This window comes from Brachyistius frenatus, unplaced genomic scaffold (genome assembly GCF_029030835.1).
Source record: "Brachyistius frenatus isolate BFR_SWC_R1_liver_20210118 unplaced genomic scaffold, ASM2903083v1 Contig_164, whole genome shotgun sequence".
In the NCBI taxonomy this organism is placed as follows: Eukaryota; Metazoa; Chordata; class Actinopteri; family Embiotocidae; genus Brachyistius; species Brachyistius frenatus.
The window spans coordinates 56,737-72,556 of NW_027210763.1; the positions used below are offsets into that span (position 1 = coordinate 56,737).

The 15,820-nt window shown below is 44.1% G+C and overlaps 1 protein-coding gene across 2 annotated transcripts in view; it reads left to right on the top strand.

Annotated features, from left to right (window-relative positions):
- Nucleotides 1-15,252, top strand: part of cpne2 (copine II) — a 36,413-nt gene extending 21,161 nt beyond the window's left edge. For both annotated transcript variants that reach the window (XM_069716898.1, XM_069716899.1), the window contains exons 11-16: nt 3,041-3,174; nt 4,355-4,409; nt 4,901-4,952; nt 7,918-8,075; nt 13,368-13,604; nt 14,044-15,252. In XM_069716898.1, coding sequence (XP_069572999.1) covers nt 3,041-3,174; nt 4,355-4,409; nt 4,901-4,952; nt 7,918-8,075; nt 13,368-13,604; nt 14,044-14,151 — 744 coding nt within the window. In that variant the 3' untranslated portion in view covers nt 14,152-15,252. The remainder of the gene's footprint in view (nt 1-3,040; nt 3,175-4,354; nt 4,410-4,900; nt 4,953-7,917; nt 8,076-13,367; nt 13,605-14,043) is intronic.
- Nucleotides 15,253-15,820: the final 568 nt, after the last annotated feature.

The window sequence follows — 15,820 nt, forward strand, 5'->3', positions numbered from 1 at the left end:
TGTGAATGAGGCGTTCAGGGACACTTGGCAATTCTACTCTTATGCACGACACTGACTCCTATCTGTGATGTTGTTGTTAACAAAAAAAAGTAGCATCCCGGCATCATGTCCTTTCGTTGGATCTTTGTGTTCCGTCTGGTTTTTTTTAAATGCTGATAAAACGTCTCATAACTTCCAGAAATTAACTTTGTTTACAGGGTAAATAATTTCTTCCACTGACAGCCTGATCCAAGATAAGTGCGCTATATATATATATGTGTCTTTTCACACATGCAGTGCTGCGAAAAACTTTGAGCCGCTGCAGTAAAAATAAAGTGAGAATGCCTTCAAAAATATTACCATGAATGGTTTTTATTCGAAAAATAAACCTCATACAATGTGCAGTAAACCCAAATTGAATCAAAATAGAGCGTCAGGTGATTAATTGATTATCTGATTGACAGAAAATAATCTGCAACTATTTTGATAATCTATTTAGAATTTTTGAGTGTTTTTTTTTTTATGAAAAAAGCTTCTTAAATGTGAATATTTTCTGCTTCTGCTCGACAACATCCTGAATATTTCCTGGGTTTTGGACTGTTGATCAGGACAAAACAAGACATTTTTGACTGCATCTTTGGCTTTGGGGCATTTCAAAGGCCAAACATATGATCAAATTGGAAAATGCATTTCCTGAAGAAAAACTTAGTGTGAGTGCTGAGCTGAAATGAGTCGCTCAAAGCTGAGCTCAGTTCGCTAAAAAACGTCGGAGAAAACGCAGAAATGAAAAAGTGAAAGTCAGCGTTTTTATTCACACTATTTCATTGGAGAAAATAATCAACAGATGAATTAATGACGAAACTAATGGTTTGTTGCTGCGTTCATTAAAACAGCAGCCGTTCTCTCGCTAAACAGTCGATCAGAGTATTTGGCAGGAAGGTCGTCGAGCATCTCGGAGAACTTGCCGCAGTTCTCCGGCGGATTGAGCGTCTTCTTCTGGGATCAGGCCATCTGTTGCACGACTCCTCGTTCTTCCTGTGGCTCAAGATATTTTCTCTCTGACTCCGGCTGCATGTTTGGGCTCGTCGTCCTGCTGCAGAGTGAACATGAGACAGACCAGATGCCTCCCTGATTTTCATTGTGTGGATCTAAACATGAAAGTTTTACATAAGTACTAAAGTAGTATGTTGTTCCAGGACCAACTCACGTGCCCACACATTGTACTCGAACCTCGGCAGCACCCTGATTCTGTCATCTGCGTGTCCTCTCTCTCTCTTTCCTCCCATTTGTCACCTCATTTTCCCAATTTCCCTCCGCTCTCCGTTTTCTCGCTTACTGAATCGGAACATTGTTTGTTTGATAACGCCCCTCGTGGCGCCAAACAAAGCGAGGAGGAGAGACAGAAAGAAGGAGATGGTTTGGACTATCTTTAAGCTGATAGGAAGGGTGGATGGGGGGGGGATCCTGGGTCGGGCTCTTGTCTCTGTACAAACCGCTATTCACCGCCCGAGGAGAAGCTTGTCACTGTTAATCTTATATTGTATTGGGCTGTGCGTGTGTTCATACTTACTGTATGTGTGTGGCGTTGTGTCACCCTGCGGTCATCTGTGTTAAAAATATACCTCTATGTGGTCTCAGGTTCATGCTGTCTTTTTTAGACACAGCTGAGCCCTTTTTTTAAATTTTTTTATTTATTTATCTTCACATGTCCAATCATTAAATTTTCTTATCCATAAAAATCCCATTTACATTCAGTATCACTCACCAAAACACGCTGCGTGTATCCTAAACAAACCTGATAGATGCACTTCCCCCTCTTAAATGTTTAAACCCTTTTACATCAAGTTTACATCCATTTATCGAAGCACCTGCAATATTTTGATACATAAAATCAACGACCTGCATCGTAGAGCCGGAAAATTTATTTCAAATCTACTAAATAACATCAGTTGGCTCTTGAAAAAGTTGTCTTCATCCAAGTTATTAAGATGTTCCAGCTCAGATTCTTATTTCAAAGCTTCTTCGCCTCTCCAGTTTTCCATCTTTTACTTCACGTTGTATAAAGCCATCAAAAGTTAAGAATCCTCCACTGTCGTAGTTCGTTTGTTAAAAATATCACGTGTTTCACGCCGAGCGATGAGTCGATGGCGTCATTGCACCGGCACGCACGTCTTATGTTTGCAGTGACTTCCGGGTGTTGAAGGTGTTTCTTTCTGAATTGTCTGAACCACAGATTGCGTATAAAAGCGGGTCTGAAAAATGAGGCTGATGCAGAAGCGCCTTAAGCTGCAATACCACCGAGGGCCACCAGAGGTCGGCTCCAAAAAGCCTCCATAGACCCCCGTTCATCTCGTCCTTGAAACTGTGTTGATCGTATTCATCGTCTGTGGTTGAACATGCAGCAAACATCCAGATTTAAAGCATCGCCTGCTGTCATGGCAACAACTTTGTTTTTTTTGTTTTTTTCCTCTTGCATCTGCAGTGGCTGAGTGTCGGGCTTGGCGCGCTTCCAAAACGCAGGTTACCTACAACTAAGTACTGTGGCTGAACGCCTCCTGTGTCGACACATCTGCTGCTCCACTAATGTGCTGCTCGCTCCGCCGCCTGTGTGGAGACGGCTTCACACAGCAGGGGGCTCCTCCAACGTTCAACCATCTAAAACTAGAACTTAGTTTGTGTAAAAACAGTCGAATCTGTTGCACCCCAGGACAAACTTAAAGCCAAACCTTCAGCGTGAGAGAGAACATCTAGTTCCTCATCCCACATCTGGATTATATACAGCACAGGTGATCTAAATAACATTAAAACTCACAGCTTGAATCCTTCTAGATTTCTACAGGATAAACATAAAGCTCAGTTCCCCTTCCTGTCACATCTTTAGTTTAATTTCCAAAGAAATTCAACCAGCAGTTTCCAACATACTTTACACCTGCTATTCAACACACGACGGTTACAGCATCATGAGTCCATTGGAAACGTCTCTATTGGTAGAACGTGGCACCTCAAGAACGCGCCAGGTTTCTACAATGACCTCCAATCCAGCTCGTCTCCGTGTTTTCAGGTTGGCATCGACTTCACAGCCTCCAACGGGAACCCCCGAGAGCCGTCGTCCCTGCACTACATCAACCCGCTGGGCAGCAACGAGTACCTCGCCGCCATTCTAGCTGTGGGACAAATCATACAGGACTACGACACGTGAGTATTAATACAACAAGTAGTTCCGAGCCAGAAATCTGATTGGCTTACTGAACATTTGGAACAAGTCAGCATGACATCACACCCTGCTCATCACGAGAAACATCACTCCGCCTTCTCAACCAGAATATAGAATTGGAATTAAATTTTAAATAATATGCAATATAATGTTGTTTTTACTTATTGGTCTATTAAATGTGACCCATTTGGTGAAGTCGGATCTCTTTCGGTCCTTTTTGGTCGCTCCGAGCTAGCTGAGCAGTTTCGTGTTTCTATTTGCTGTATTTATTCAGTTTGAGAAACCATCTCTAGAGAGCATTAAAACGGACTAGAAATCCTCTCTGTTGCTAAGGTTGTTGCAAAGGCTCTGCCTACTTCCTGGAGTAGTAACTGTTTCATACTTTACATAAGAGTCTACTGATTGTTTTCCAGTTATTAGTCATTACCCCATGTGTAGTCATGTTGTCATGTTTTTTTGTTTTTAGTCGGTAACTTGTTGTATAATTGGTGTCCGCATCACTCTGGTGGAACAGTGCTTCATTAAAGCAGCCTTCTTTGGTTGTATTGTTGCTTTTTAATCATAACTTGAGGATAAATGATCTGCATGGTGGCTAAGAGGTGGAGTCACATACGGAGAGTCTCTACAAACTCAAAGTGACAGCTCGGATGTTTCAGCGCCAGAGTTCTGCAGCGCTACAGTCACTATGCAGACTAATGCAGAAAGAACTAAACTGGTTTATAAGTTCCCTAATACCCGTCTTAATCCCATCATCTACCCCCAACACCGCCGCGCACGGCTTCAGCTCGACCGTCTATTTTACCCACTTCATGTGCTAAAAATATGCTTTCTGACAAAGAACTGACTGATGCCACCGATGATGCTCAGACGGGTTCCCTTTTCTTCTAAAAAAAAAATAACTGGGTGTCAATACATCAGAATTTTTCTGTCCCTCCTGCCCTTTCAGAATGAAAGCGTTTTTTTATTTTTTATTTTTTTCCTACTTGAAGCCATGTTACAAAAACGCCTCATTTCTCCAGCAGCTCTCTGCTGGCTTGTCCATAAATGTGTTTCTATGTGAACAAGGTAACAGTCTAAATGCAGCTTGTTGAATTTGTATGAAAAAAAAGAAGAAAGCGATTTGACTAACGCTCCAATCTGTTGTCATGGTTTCCTCATCAGCGACAAAATGTTTCCTGCTCTGGGATTCGGTGCCCAACTCCCACCAGACTGGAAGGTATGTGTGTTGTTGTTGTTGTTGTTGTTGTTGTGTGTGTTTGTGCGTGCAAAACACGTGTGCTACATGTATGTGTGAGAGAGAAAGGGTGTAGTTTCATATGCAAACTTACACTTAAAGCAGGCCTGTATTATTTACTTGCATTTTACACACACACACACACACACACACACACACACACACACACACACACACACACACACACACACACACACACACAAAGATAAAACTGTAAGCATTATACATGCATATTCAGATGATTACGCAACTGTCAACCCATCTGTGTTGCCATGGCAGTGAGCTGATGAAAAGGACAAAGAAGAGAGAGCGACACACACACACACACAGAGAGAGAGAGAGAGATGGAGATGGAGAGAGGGTGGGAGGGAGAAGGTGTGGGAGAAATGGACGCTGTTGTTTCTTAACAATATTTTTACAGTGCGGCGGAGGACGAGCGTTGAATGAAATGTTTGTGTTGCTCGTCTCTGCAGGTGTCGCACGAGTTTGCCATCAACTTTGACCCCACCAACCCTTTCTGTTCAGGTGAGCACAAACAGCACAAACAGAGACCGGCACGGCGACGCACACGGAGCAGGACGAAGCTTTGACTTTCATGAGCAAATAGTCCAAGATTCGTCTCTTGATCAACATCAGCAGCTGAGTTTCCTCACGTTAATGTGACCGCTGGTACGTGAACATTAGTGAGGTCATCACGGACCTGAAACTGGAGAAACATCAGATTTTGGGTTCGAACTCTGTAAGCGGTCAACAGAGACCTTTGAAACGCTTCAGAAAGTCGACGAGCCGGGCGACGTGTTTCTGAGTGACGTTCATGTTTCAAGAGGGGGCGGAGCTTCACTGTCAAAGAAGAAAGCGCGTCAGGTCAGGAGACACCAGCTGGGTTTTCTTTGATGTTGGCGGAGGTTGTGTCACCGTGAATTTGTCCCCCAGAGTCAGACTGTCAACACCGAGTTCCACCGGGACCTTCTGAGGCACAATGGGGGGAAAACATTCGCTGAAAAAACACGTTAACTGTGGCGCCATGGCAACAGGCTTCTCCGCCATGACAAAACGTGTCTTCCTCACCCATAACAACACATCATCTATCCCCCATTTTAACACAGGTCCAATGGTGAAAATCACAAATCTTCACGTACCAGCGGTTACAAAAACATGCGGAGCAAAAAACAGCTGTTGTTGATAAATTGACTTACTTTTTAACATAAACAAGTATGTTTTGATCATCAAAATTTAGTTGTGACAGACATTTGACCAGAACATGTGCTGTAAAAGTCATGTTGTCATGTTGCGCACAAACTCAAGCTAATGTGTTAAATCCTCATCACGAACCAGCTGAACCTTCACCTGCTCTCCATTCTCACTAAAACACTGATTTGTTTTGAGTTTGTGGTCTCTTGTTTATAATGTTTACAGGTGCTCTTTGTGGTTTGGACCCTCATCCTCCTTCAGCACGCTGCATGAACAGAGAGGGGTTACCAAACCTCTTTTTTTGTGTGCCTTGAGACGATTTAAAACAGTTTGTTTATAGGTATAGATTTAAAGACGGATACATAATTTAGTCGGTAAATTATAGTCCAATTTTCTACATTAACATTCAGACATGAGGCTGCAGGGACGCGGCTGAAACATCAATACAACAGAAAAGCACTTTGAACAGGAAAGCAGGACAGCCAGCGTGCCGTCTGCGGATCATGTGACAGCAGCAGGTGCCGAAGCGCCGCGCTGAGTCTGAGTAAATCGCTCCTCAACACTTCACCTACACTTGTTACTTCGGACGTCTGTCTGAAATCAGCAGCGTGAACACGAAAGCAACACCGGGACACCGAACAAGTCAGAGCAGAGAAAAGGTCCCTGAGTTTACGTTCGATGACTGATCGTGTCTCAACTGCACAGAGCAGCTGTACTTTATTTTTATTGTTAATAAGTACGTACTTATAACTTAACCAGTTGCTTATTATATATCCACGGTGACTAACATTTTTTCATCTTCACCATTTTGAACAGATTTGTAAATTGTCATCATCTTTGTTTTCATGAACCACACATGAAGCGCGCTCCTTTCAATATGCAGCATTTGCATCTGTTCCAAATGTGTAGGATGCATTTGTGTTTATTGACAAATGCAAACCGAACAGCTGCGAGCGCAACTGCGAGACCCCGAGTGAAGTTGCGTAACGCGTGTTCTGGTCCGACAGAGGCGGGAGGTTGTGTTGAATAAGTACGTTTTACACTGCTGAAGTTGTGCGAGCTCGGTCAGAAATATAGATGCACAGCTCGCAGTTATTAAAGCATCTACCCCCACAAACGCACTTTTCTCTGGGAGGTCAGTATCTCCTTTCAGTCAATGCAGCTTCCAGTGCAAAGAGAAAAGTTTCAGGCCAAACAAGTCACAAAGTTCTGCTTTAACTGATACGTAAACCCTTTTGCCGTATGCAAAAAGATCCATACAAGAAGTTAGCATCATATTTAACAACCGAAAGTTCTCATCTACTGATATGCAACATTTTAAAATGGCTTACAATGCTTACAAATGCTTTGAAGGTGAATATTTTTTTTATCAAAATGTGACGTCAGTGAAGAGAATATCATTCAGCAAATGAATCCTGTATGACAGAAGTCCAAATTGATAACAAACATTAATGTTTCTTCATGGGCTTCAAAGGTGAAATGTCTCATTGACTGCACCTATAACCCAAAAAAACCTGATTTAAATCTGGCCTGCATCGCCTCCAAAGTTGTCCTCTTGTGCAGCTTCCAGCACTTGAACTGTTTCCTGGAAGTCACAGCAAGCAAAATAACGAAGAGGTTGAGGAGTGACGACAGTGTTGTTGTGGGTGTGTTGACATGTTGAAAACATAAGTGCGATCACGCCTAAATTTCAGGTGGTTTTGCAGTGAATGTTTTCCTCTCAGACGCCTCAGAAGATCCCGGTGGAACTCGGTGTTAACAGTCTGACTCTGGGGGACGAATTCACGGTGACACAACCTCCGTCAACGTCAAAGAAAACCCAGCTGGTGTCTCCTGACCTGACACGCCTTCTTCTTCGGTCTCAGACGGTGAAGCTCCGCCCCCTCTTGAAACATGAACGTCACTCAGAAACACGTCGCTTCATCGCCGTAGATTTTCTGAAGCGTTTCAAGAGTCTCTGTTTCCAGAGTTTGAAACAAAGATTCTCTTTCCTCAAGTCTATTGTATAAAAAAAACGCAAATGCACACAGTGGTCACAAAAACGAGAGTAACTCAGGTGGTGTTTCATCAAGAACTGTGATCCGAACACATGACAGACAGACACACCGAGGATTCAGCAAACAAAAGCTGAGACCGACCACAAGTCCCAACAAACAGAATGTAAACTCCCAACCAGACCATGACAGTTATACCTCCCCCCCCCCGACTTCTTGATCACACCCTCCACGATAAACCTTCCTTCACCTTCGCCAGCTCCTCTTTAAATCCTTCCTCCTCTCCGTCCGTCGTTTGTCTTCAGGAGTGGAGGGCATCGCCCGGGCCTACTCCGCCTGCCTGCCTCACATTCGCTTCTACGGCCCGACCAACTTCGCTCCGATCATCAACCACGTGGCGCGTTTCGCCGCTCAGGCGCTGCAGCAGGACAAAGCGGCGGAGGGGGAACACAACTTCCTGACGGTACGTGAAAAACACACGCCGGCTCTCGTTGCCTTTTTTTCTTTTGAGAGGTGAACATGCTGCTGACTGTTACCATGGCGACCAATCCAAACCTTAAACACAGCCAGGCTTTCACTGCAGCTTGTCAGTAAAAACACTTTGATTGTGTCATCAGCACCAGTGTGTGTGTGTGTGTGTGTGTGTGTGTGTGTGTGTGTGTGTGTGTGTGTGTGTGTGTGTGTGTGTGTGTGTGTGTGTGTGTGTGTGCGCGCGCGCGCGCACGCATTCATTTGAGCTTCAGTCTGCAAAACGGTTGCTTTATTATTTATTTAATAATATTTAGTTTTTGTGTAACTGCAGGGAAATTCAGATTTTTGACATTTCATCCACCTCATGGCTGCTGTTTTAATTCAAAGTGATGTTTTAGATCCTTTTCCTGTTGCTCTCACTGAGCACACATCTGACAGTTGACAGATGTTATAACGCTCCGTTACCTTCATCACAAGTTAAGTCTCTCACCTCGTCTCGGTGATGTCGGATGCTCCTCCGGGTTGACGTGTTTCCCTTCGTTGATGTGTCACCGCCGTCCTGCTCTTTCACACTAAACCTGGGATGCTTTTATGTCTCCTCCTCTAGCTGCTCTGTCGTACCTCTCTGCTTCTTCTTCTTTCTAATATGCCACCTCAGGGTGAATCACACCGCAGAAAAGGCAAACATTTGTTCACTCATCAGCAGCAGCAGCAGCAGTGAGTAGTGGAAGCCTGTCAGGGGGAGTTTGTACTCATAATTTATCCACTCTGATGACTGACGGGACAAAACTGGCGCGTGCATCTGTTGGCATGTAGATCAGAGCGTCGGGGAGGAGGGTGACAGACCGGAGTGACAACTTCTGTCCTCTCTGCTTCTATCTTGCGCCTCTCTGCAGCCGAGACACCGACCAGACTTTTCACACACTTGTTTGGGCTTCACGGCATCTTACATTTTTCCAGTTTTTTTTTTTGCTTTAGGAATGTTAGAAACAGCATAAACATGAAGGAGAAAGCCGTCACTCTGTCAGAGGAAATTCCCAGTAGGTCTTCTTACACGTTTTCAGCCTGTAGGTTGGTGCTCGGAGGTTGTCGCTGATGTCACTGTTACGATGACGATTTTGAAAACGGTCGTCCGGTCGCATTTTGTCACCTTTTGTTAGGGTCGCTGCAGTACGTGATAAAAGTGAATCAAAAAAGGTGAGATTGGGAACTGGATAGTGACGGTTACGTAAGGCACCGTCAGGACCTACTTTTCATCAGCCCATTCACTCTTTCACTGCGTGTTCCCTTTCAAAACATTTATTCAGCTTCATACATCACAAAGTAGTGTCACACAAATAGTCGTCCCTCAGTAGGAGAGCCGATCGCAGCTGAGCTGGTCTGATGTGACTTCAGTTTTCAGTCAAATCGCAGAAGACTGTACTTCCAACTGCCTAAACGCTGGATTATATGTCAGAGGCATTAACACATAAAACCCAAAATAAGAACAAGCCTGAGGCGCCAGCTCACTTCTGAGAAGGTTTTCTATTCTGGTAGCGTTTCTCGGTGCAGCGTTCCTCGAGCTGTCTCGTTCAAGAAGGATTTACAGGGACTTCATTTATATCGAGAGTAACACGGCGACATGTTGTTGTTGTTGTTTGGGCCGCTCCACATGTGGAAATCAATGACGATGAATTCATACAAAGCCGTATGTTACAAGTTACGATGTGTATTGTTTTATACAGCAGTGGTTCTCAACTAGTCCAGCTTCAAGTCAAAACAAATCATAGTTGAATATCACCCAGTATCCCAAAAGCATGACTTAAAACTGGACATATAATACAAACCCGTTTCCACAGATAAATGTGGACACTGTATAAAATGTAAATAAAACAGAATGCAATGATTTTCAAATAATGTAAACACAATAAAAATAGAGCTAAGACAACATACCAAATGTTGAAACCGTTAACTTTTTTTGGTTTTATCAAGAATATCTGGTCATTTTGAATTTGATGGCATCAACGTGTCTCAAAAAACTTGGAACAGGTTCAACAAAAGACTGGAAGAGTTGTATAATGCTAAAATAAATCTCTGTAGGAAAGGGAAAAGACCAAGAAATCCAGTACTGGATAGCTGTGATCTTCAGGCCCTCCATCAACAACTCTAGTGGAAATCACTGCATGGGCTCAGGAACACTTCCGAAGAAAACATTATCTCTGAACACTGTTCGTCACTGCATCTACAACAAAAAACAAGCTGCATCATGGGAAACTTATGCCCTTCCAAATTAAAAGTGCGGCAACTCTGTAGACTTCAAAATAAAAGGTGGACTCCTTTTCCTTCAACTTAACGACACACTCAACAACCCAACAGGTAACAAAAACACTGATATTCATTTACCCAACAAAACTGAATACACGTTGCAAAATCCTGAAACTGTTGAATCCTTTTAATCATATCATGTATTTTGAAGTCGACGTGTAAACGACACTCGAGCGGCTACAGACCGTCGTGTCGCGCAGTTTGCTGACGTCAAAGACTCCCCTGTGAGTCTCTGCACGACGTTCCCACAGATGTGTGTACAGATGTGCGACGCTCACAGAAGCTCGGGGGTCTGGAAACCTTAAACAAACGGTACACGTCCCCCTTTCGGTGAAAATCCAGCAGCCTGTGTGTGAAGAGAGTGCAGCGGCTCACTATCATTATGCTCCCACGGTGCTTTTTGTCCCTAATTGTGCCCTGTCACCCTGCGGGGAACAAAAACACGGGCAAAAATACACAAAGGGTTGGACTCATGTGTGTGTGTGTTGTGTGTGTGTGTGTTGTGTGTGACAGAATCCTTTTGTTTCTGTAAGGAAATGATTGCAGACCCTCTCTCTTGTTTTTTTCTATTGCAGCGAGTTCAAACACGGGTGGAAGGAGCAACAGACAATGAGATGTGGCAGCATGTGTGTGTGTGTGTGTGTGTGTGTGTGTGTGTGTGTGTGTGTGTGTGTGTGTGTGTGTGTGTGTGTGTGTGTGTGTGTGTGTGTGTGTGTGTGTGTGTGTGTGTGTGTGTGTGTGTGTGTGTGTGTGTGTTTTTGGGACCTCACGCTGAGGTAGTGGGTGGGCAGGCTGGAGGCTGCACACACATCAGCTGCTGCTCCTCTTCCTCAGCGTTCCTGTTCCTCGGTTAATGAGAGAAACCTGCGAGTGTGTCCGAACACACTGCGGCTGTACTGACACACACACACACACACACACACACACACACACACACACACACACACACACACACACACACACACACACACACACACACACACACACACACACACACACACACACACACACACACACACACACACACACACACACACACACACACACACACACACACACACACACACACACACCCGGCGGCTGCAGGCCTTTGCGGTCTGTGCGTGCCCCAGTGTGTGAGCGACCCTGTCTGTCTGTGTGATAATGATTCTCTAATGAGCGCTGCTGTTAGCACATTAAAGAGACAGGCTTCAGAGCCCTCCCCGAGTGTGTGTGTGTGTGTGTGTGTGTGTGTGTGTGTGTGTGTGTGTGTGTGTGTGTGTGTGTCTTCACCTTGTCTGTTCTTATCATAGGACAGCCGCTTGTGTTTCAGCACACAGAGCAGATGCCTGTTTTTGTCAGAAACGCTGCAGATTCTACGTATTCGGACAGCGAGACCGTTTTTTTTTTTGTTCTTCATCACTTTAAATATGAAATAAAATGACGGATTGGTGCATTAAACAAGCTCAGCTTTAATTTGAGCTGGTTTTTACATAAATATTGAAAGAACTGTGTGGGAGATGCAGCCAGTTATTTAACACGCGGGGGCAGAAAATAATTGGAGAGAAACAAGTGGAGTCAAACAAAATCATCATATTGATTCTAATTTTTTTTTTTTTTATTGTTTTGTTTTGATCGTTGTGGTGAGTGATGAAATGTTGTCCAGTAAGTTTTGATGTTTCAGACTCTTCCTGCTGAGTTTCACACGTTTTTTTGTGACCGCCGGTACGAGAACTCCTTCGTTCTTGCACGTAGACACAATCTCAGAACTTTTTGAAGGCACCTCGTGCACGTCTGAATTCATCCTGTCGCTTCGCGTCGGCATTAAGGTTGTAGATGAATGGCCGATGTGCCAGACATGAGTCGTACCAGAAGTGATTGACAGATGAGCTGCTGTCATTTTGAGGTTGATTTTTATTTCTTTTTTAAATGTTTTTTTCAATTCCAACCTCTGCATTTCTGTTTTTGAGGCATATCAAATGTTTCCTGACTTGCGTCACCATGCAAATGATATTCTGCTCATCCACAAGACTTCTTAGAAAATATCAATACGGTTGATTATCGTGACGCCGATTCTCTAAAAACACCATTTTTAATTGTGGGTTTAACGTTCAGACTCTTTTCACAGATTGTTCAGAAAGTCGTGCCCTGATGTTGGATGTTGCAGCGACTGTTAGAAATGCAAATGCAGATGCATCGTTTTCACATTTTATGCATACGGTGATGTGTTTTAATATATTATAAATATTATATTGTAACAAACAGCGTAATAAAATATCCCTTTTACTGTGTATATTCATTATTATGGTGTTTTTTGTTGCCATGTCAGAATACAGTACTAGAATAAAACTCGCTGCCATGTGTGCATTTCTGTAAATGATTTTATCGACAGGAAGTGACCCCCTGAATGTGGTTTATTTATCATTTGTGTATGTTTGTTTGTTTGTTTGTAAATAGAAATGACAGATATGAGGCAGGATGAAGCTCCATCCGTCTGCTCAGTCCGTCTCCAGACTCGGCCGGGAAACATTTCCTCTCATCCAGAAAGTTTGTACAGACGCGGAGAGAGGAGGTGGTCCTTCTGTTGAAGGCAGGGGGGCGGGTGGTGGTGGGGGGGGGAGGCTGTGGGGGCGTGGCCTCTGTTCCGAGTTATGATCACCATTTACTTCCCTTCATTTTGATCATGTCTGGATTTTGTTTTATTTTCCGGTAGCAGATGGTGTCTCTGTCGTATGAATGGACTCGTAAAGCTTTCGTTTCTGGTTTCTCTCCTCCGTGCAGAGTCCTTCCAACTTCCTGTTTCTCCTCTTCGCTGTCACTCCAAACAATAGCTGAAACGCTATTTAAATTTTCTTTTGTCTTGTTTGTAATTGATTTCACAGACTGTTTTTTAAGCTGTCAAGGTTTAGCAACAAAAACTCAACTAAAAGTCTCATCTTTTCTTATCTTCTGCCCCCCGTCCCCCCCCTCCTCGTCCTCCCCCACCCCGTCCCCTCTGCAGCAGTACTTCACGCTCCTCATCATAACAGACGGCGTCATCAGCGACATGGATGAGACGCGCGACGCCATCGTGGAGGCGTCCAAGCTGCCCATGTCCATCATCATTATCGGCGTGGGGAACGCAGACTTCGCCGCCATGGAGTTCCTGGACGGAGACGCCAGCGTCCTGAGGTCCAGCGACGGGGAGGAGGCCGTCCGGGACATCGTGCAGTTCGTCCCCTTCAGGGATTTCCGGAGTGTGAGTGGCGGTCTCAGTTTTCTACAGACACGAACAAAAAGTCCTGTGTAACGTCTTTCTGTTCTCTGAATGGACTCTGAATCATCCTTAAATCTTAATCGCTTAATTAGCTATCGGTGGGCGGGACGTAGTATCGTCAGGTTTCCAATCAGATCGGTCAGATCCACCGCTGGCTCCTCCCCCAGCTCCTCCAAATATGGTCACTTCCTGCTCCAAACCGCTCCGAACTAGCAAAAATGGAGACGGACAGAATCTGAACTGGAGACTTCATAACGTTCACAAACCAAACGGGCGACGTCACTGTTGGTTTGGGATTTACTGAACTAAACGAGCACAATCACCCGTACTCTGACTTATTTGAACCTTTATTCTACTCTGGGGTTTTTTTGTTTTGTTTTTTTGTTGAGGTTAACATTGTGTTCTTTTCTGTCTCCCTCAGGCACCGAAGGAGACGCTCGCCAAATCGGTCCTGGCCGAGCTTCCTCAGCAGGTCACCGAGTACTTCAAACAGAGGAACGTCCCGTCAATCAACCCGGCGCCGGAGTGAGACGCCCCGAAGGTCGAGAGCCCGCACGCTGCTGTACGATAGCTCCACCAAATCCTCCTCTTTAACGGCAAAACATTTACAGAATGAAAAGTGTGTCGGCTGCAAACAAAAATGAGAAAAAATATAAATCAAACATTGACGACATCCCTGACATTATATTTGCAAAGAACGGAAGTTTGTTTGGTGTGAATCCATCAGAAGTGATGTTAATTGTTTCTTGAAGCTTTTCTTCTCAGATCTTTGACGATAATGTGTCCAGATGACGTGCAGGTAAAAACGGCCTTTTTCAGAGGGATGATAAATATGTTGACTCATCAGGATGTACTTTTTTTTTTTGCTTTCTGCATGTGTGTGTGTGTGTGTGTCTTGTGATTGATACCGTGTGATACATGCAGCTCCTTCGTGTAAAGCTGTGGTTGGTCCCTCTCCCCGTCGTTTCGTGGATCGTTTTGAGGTAGCAGATCCGATGAAGGCTGTTTCGCTTTCGGACTCACAGAGCAGCACCTCCTCGCCCTCCCGGCTCTGTCAGCGGGGGGAGGCGAGGTGGTTTTTTTTTTTTTTTCATTTCAAACTTTTGATCAGCAGGCAGGTTTAACGCTCCGCTTTGCTAATTTACCGGAAGAGGAGAGCACCAGAGGAAGATGCGGCTGAAGCGGCAGCTGTAGCACTAACACAGGATAGATGTGGGATACTGTGTGGACTCTTTAATATGGGACCATTCTGACAGCTTTTTGCAAAATCCTTCTATTTCTTATGACTCGTGTTCAACCTGCATGTCGCCGATATCCTCCCTGTTTACAACCTGACGCCGATGACCACAAACGCATGATGTTTTTATTTATTTTTATTTGAATGATGTATTTATCAGATTTTGTAAATATTTTATGAGATTCTGTTTAAAGGAAGTATTACAAAGGAAGATGTAACTGTCAGAGGTTTACCGGGTGGAAGCAGAGAGCAGACAAGTTTGTGATATGCAGATATCGAATGTATATTTCTATTATGCTGTTCGTGTTATACGCCAACGTTTCCGCCATGTTTTTAATGTACCTTTTATGCAGCGCTGAATTGTGTAATTAAACTACGATGTGTATTGCTGTGCGTCTTTGTACTAAATGTGTTGCTGTTCATTTTATAAAGTTGTATCCGTGTCCACAGTCGGGTTATTAAACGGTTATTAAAGTGGAGGAAAAGTCCCCGCGGCCTCGGTGTGTCTCTGTGGACGTTAGAGCCGCAGAGACACAAAATAACCACAGAGATGCAGGATAGATGTGAAGAGCCTCAAAATAACGACAAGGAGACAAGAAGACTGCAGAGATGAAAAATTAACACAAAGAGATGCAAACCAACCAAATTACCAAAATAAAAAAAGATGTAAAATGACAACAATGAAACTCAAAATTTCCACCAAGAAACAAAAAATGACAACAAATAGATGCACAGCAGCTCTGAAGAGCCTTGAAGCCGCTCCAACAGGACGGAAAATGACTGCAGAGATGCAAAATTACCACAAAAAGGATGCAAAAATCATGAGCAACACAGAGATGCACCACACGGACACACACAAACACACACGGACACACACAGACACACACAAACACACACAGACACACACAAACACACACATGGACACACAGACACACACAAACACACACACACAGACACACAC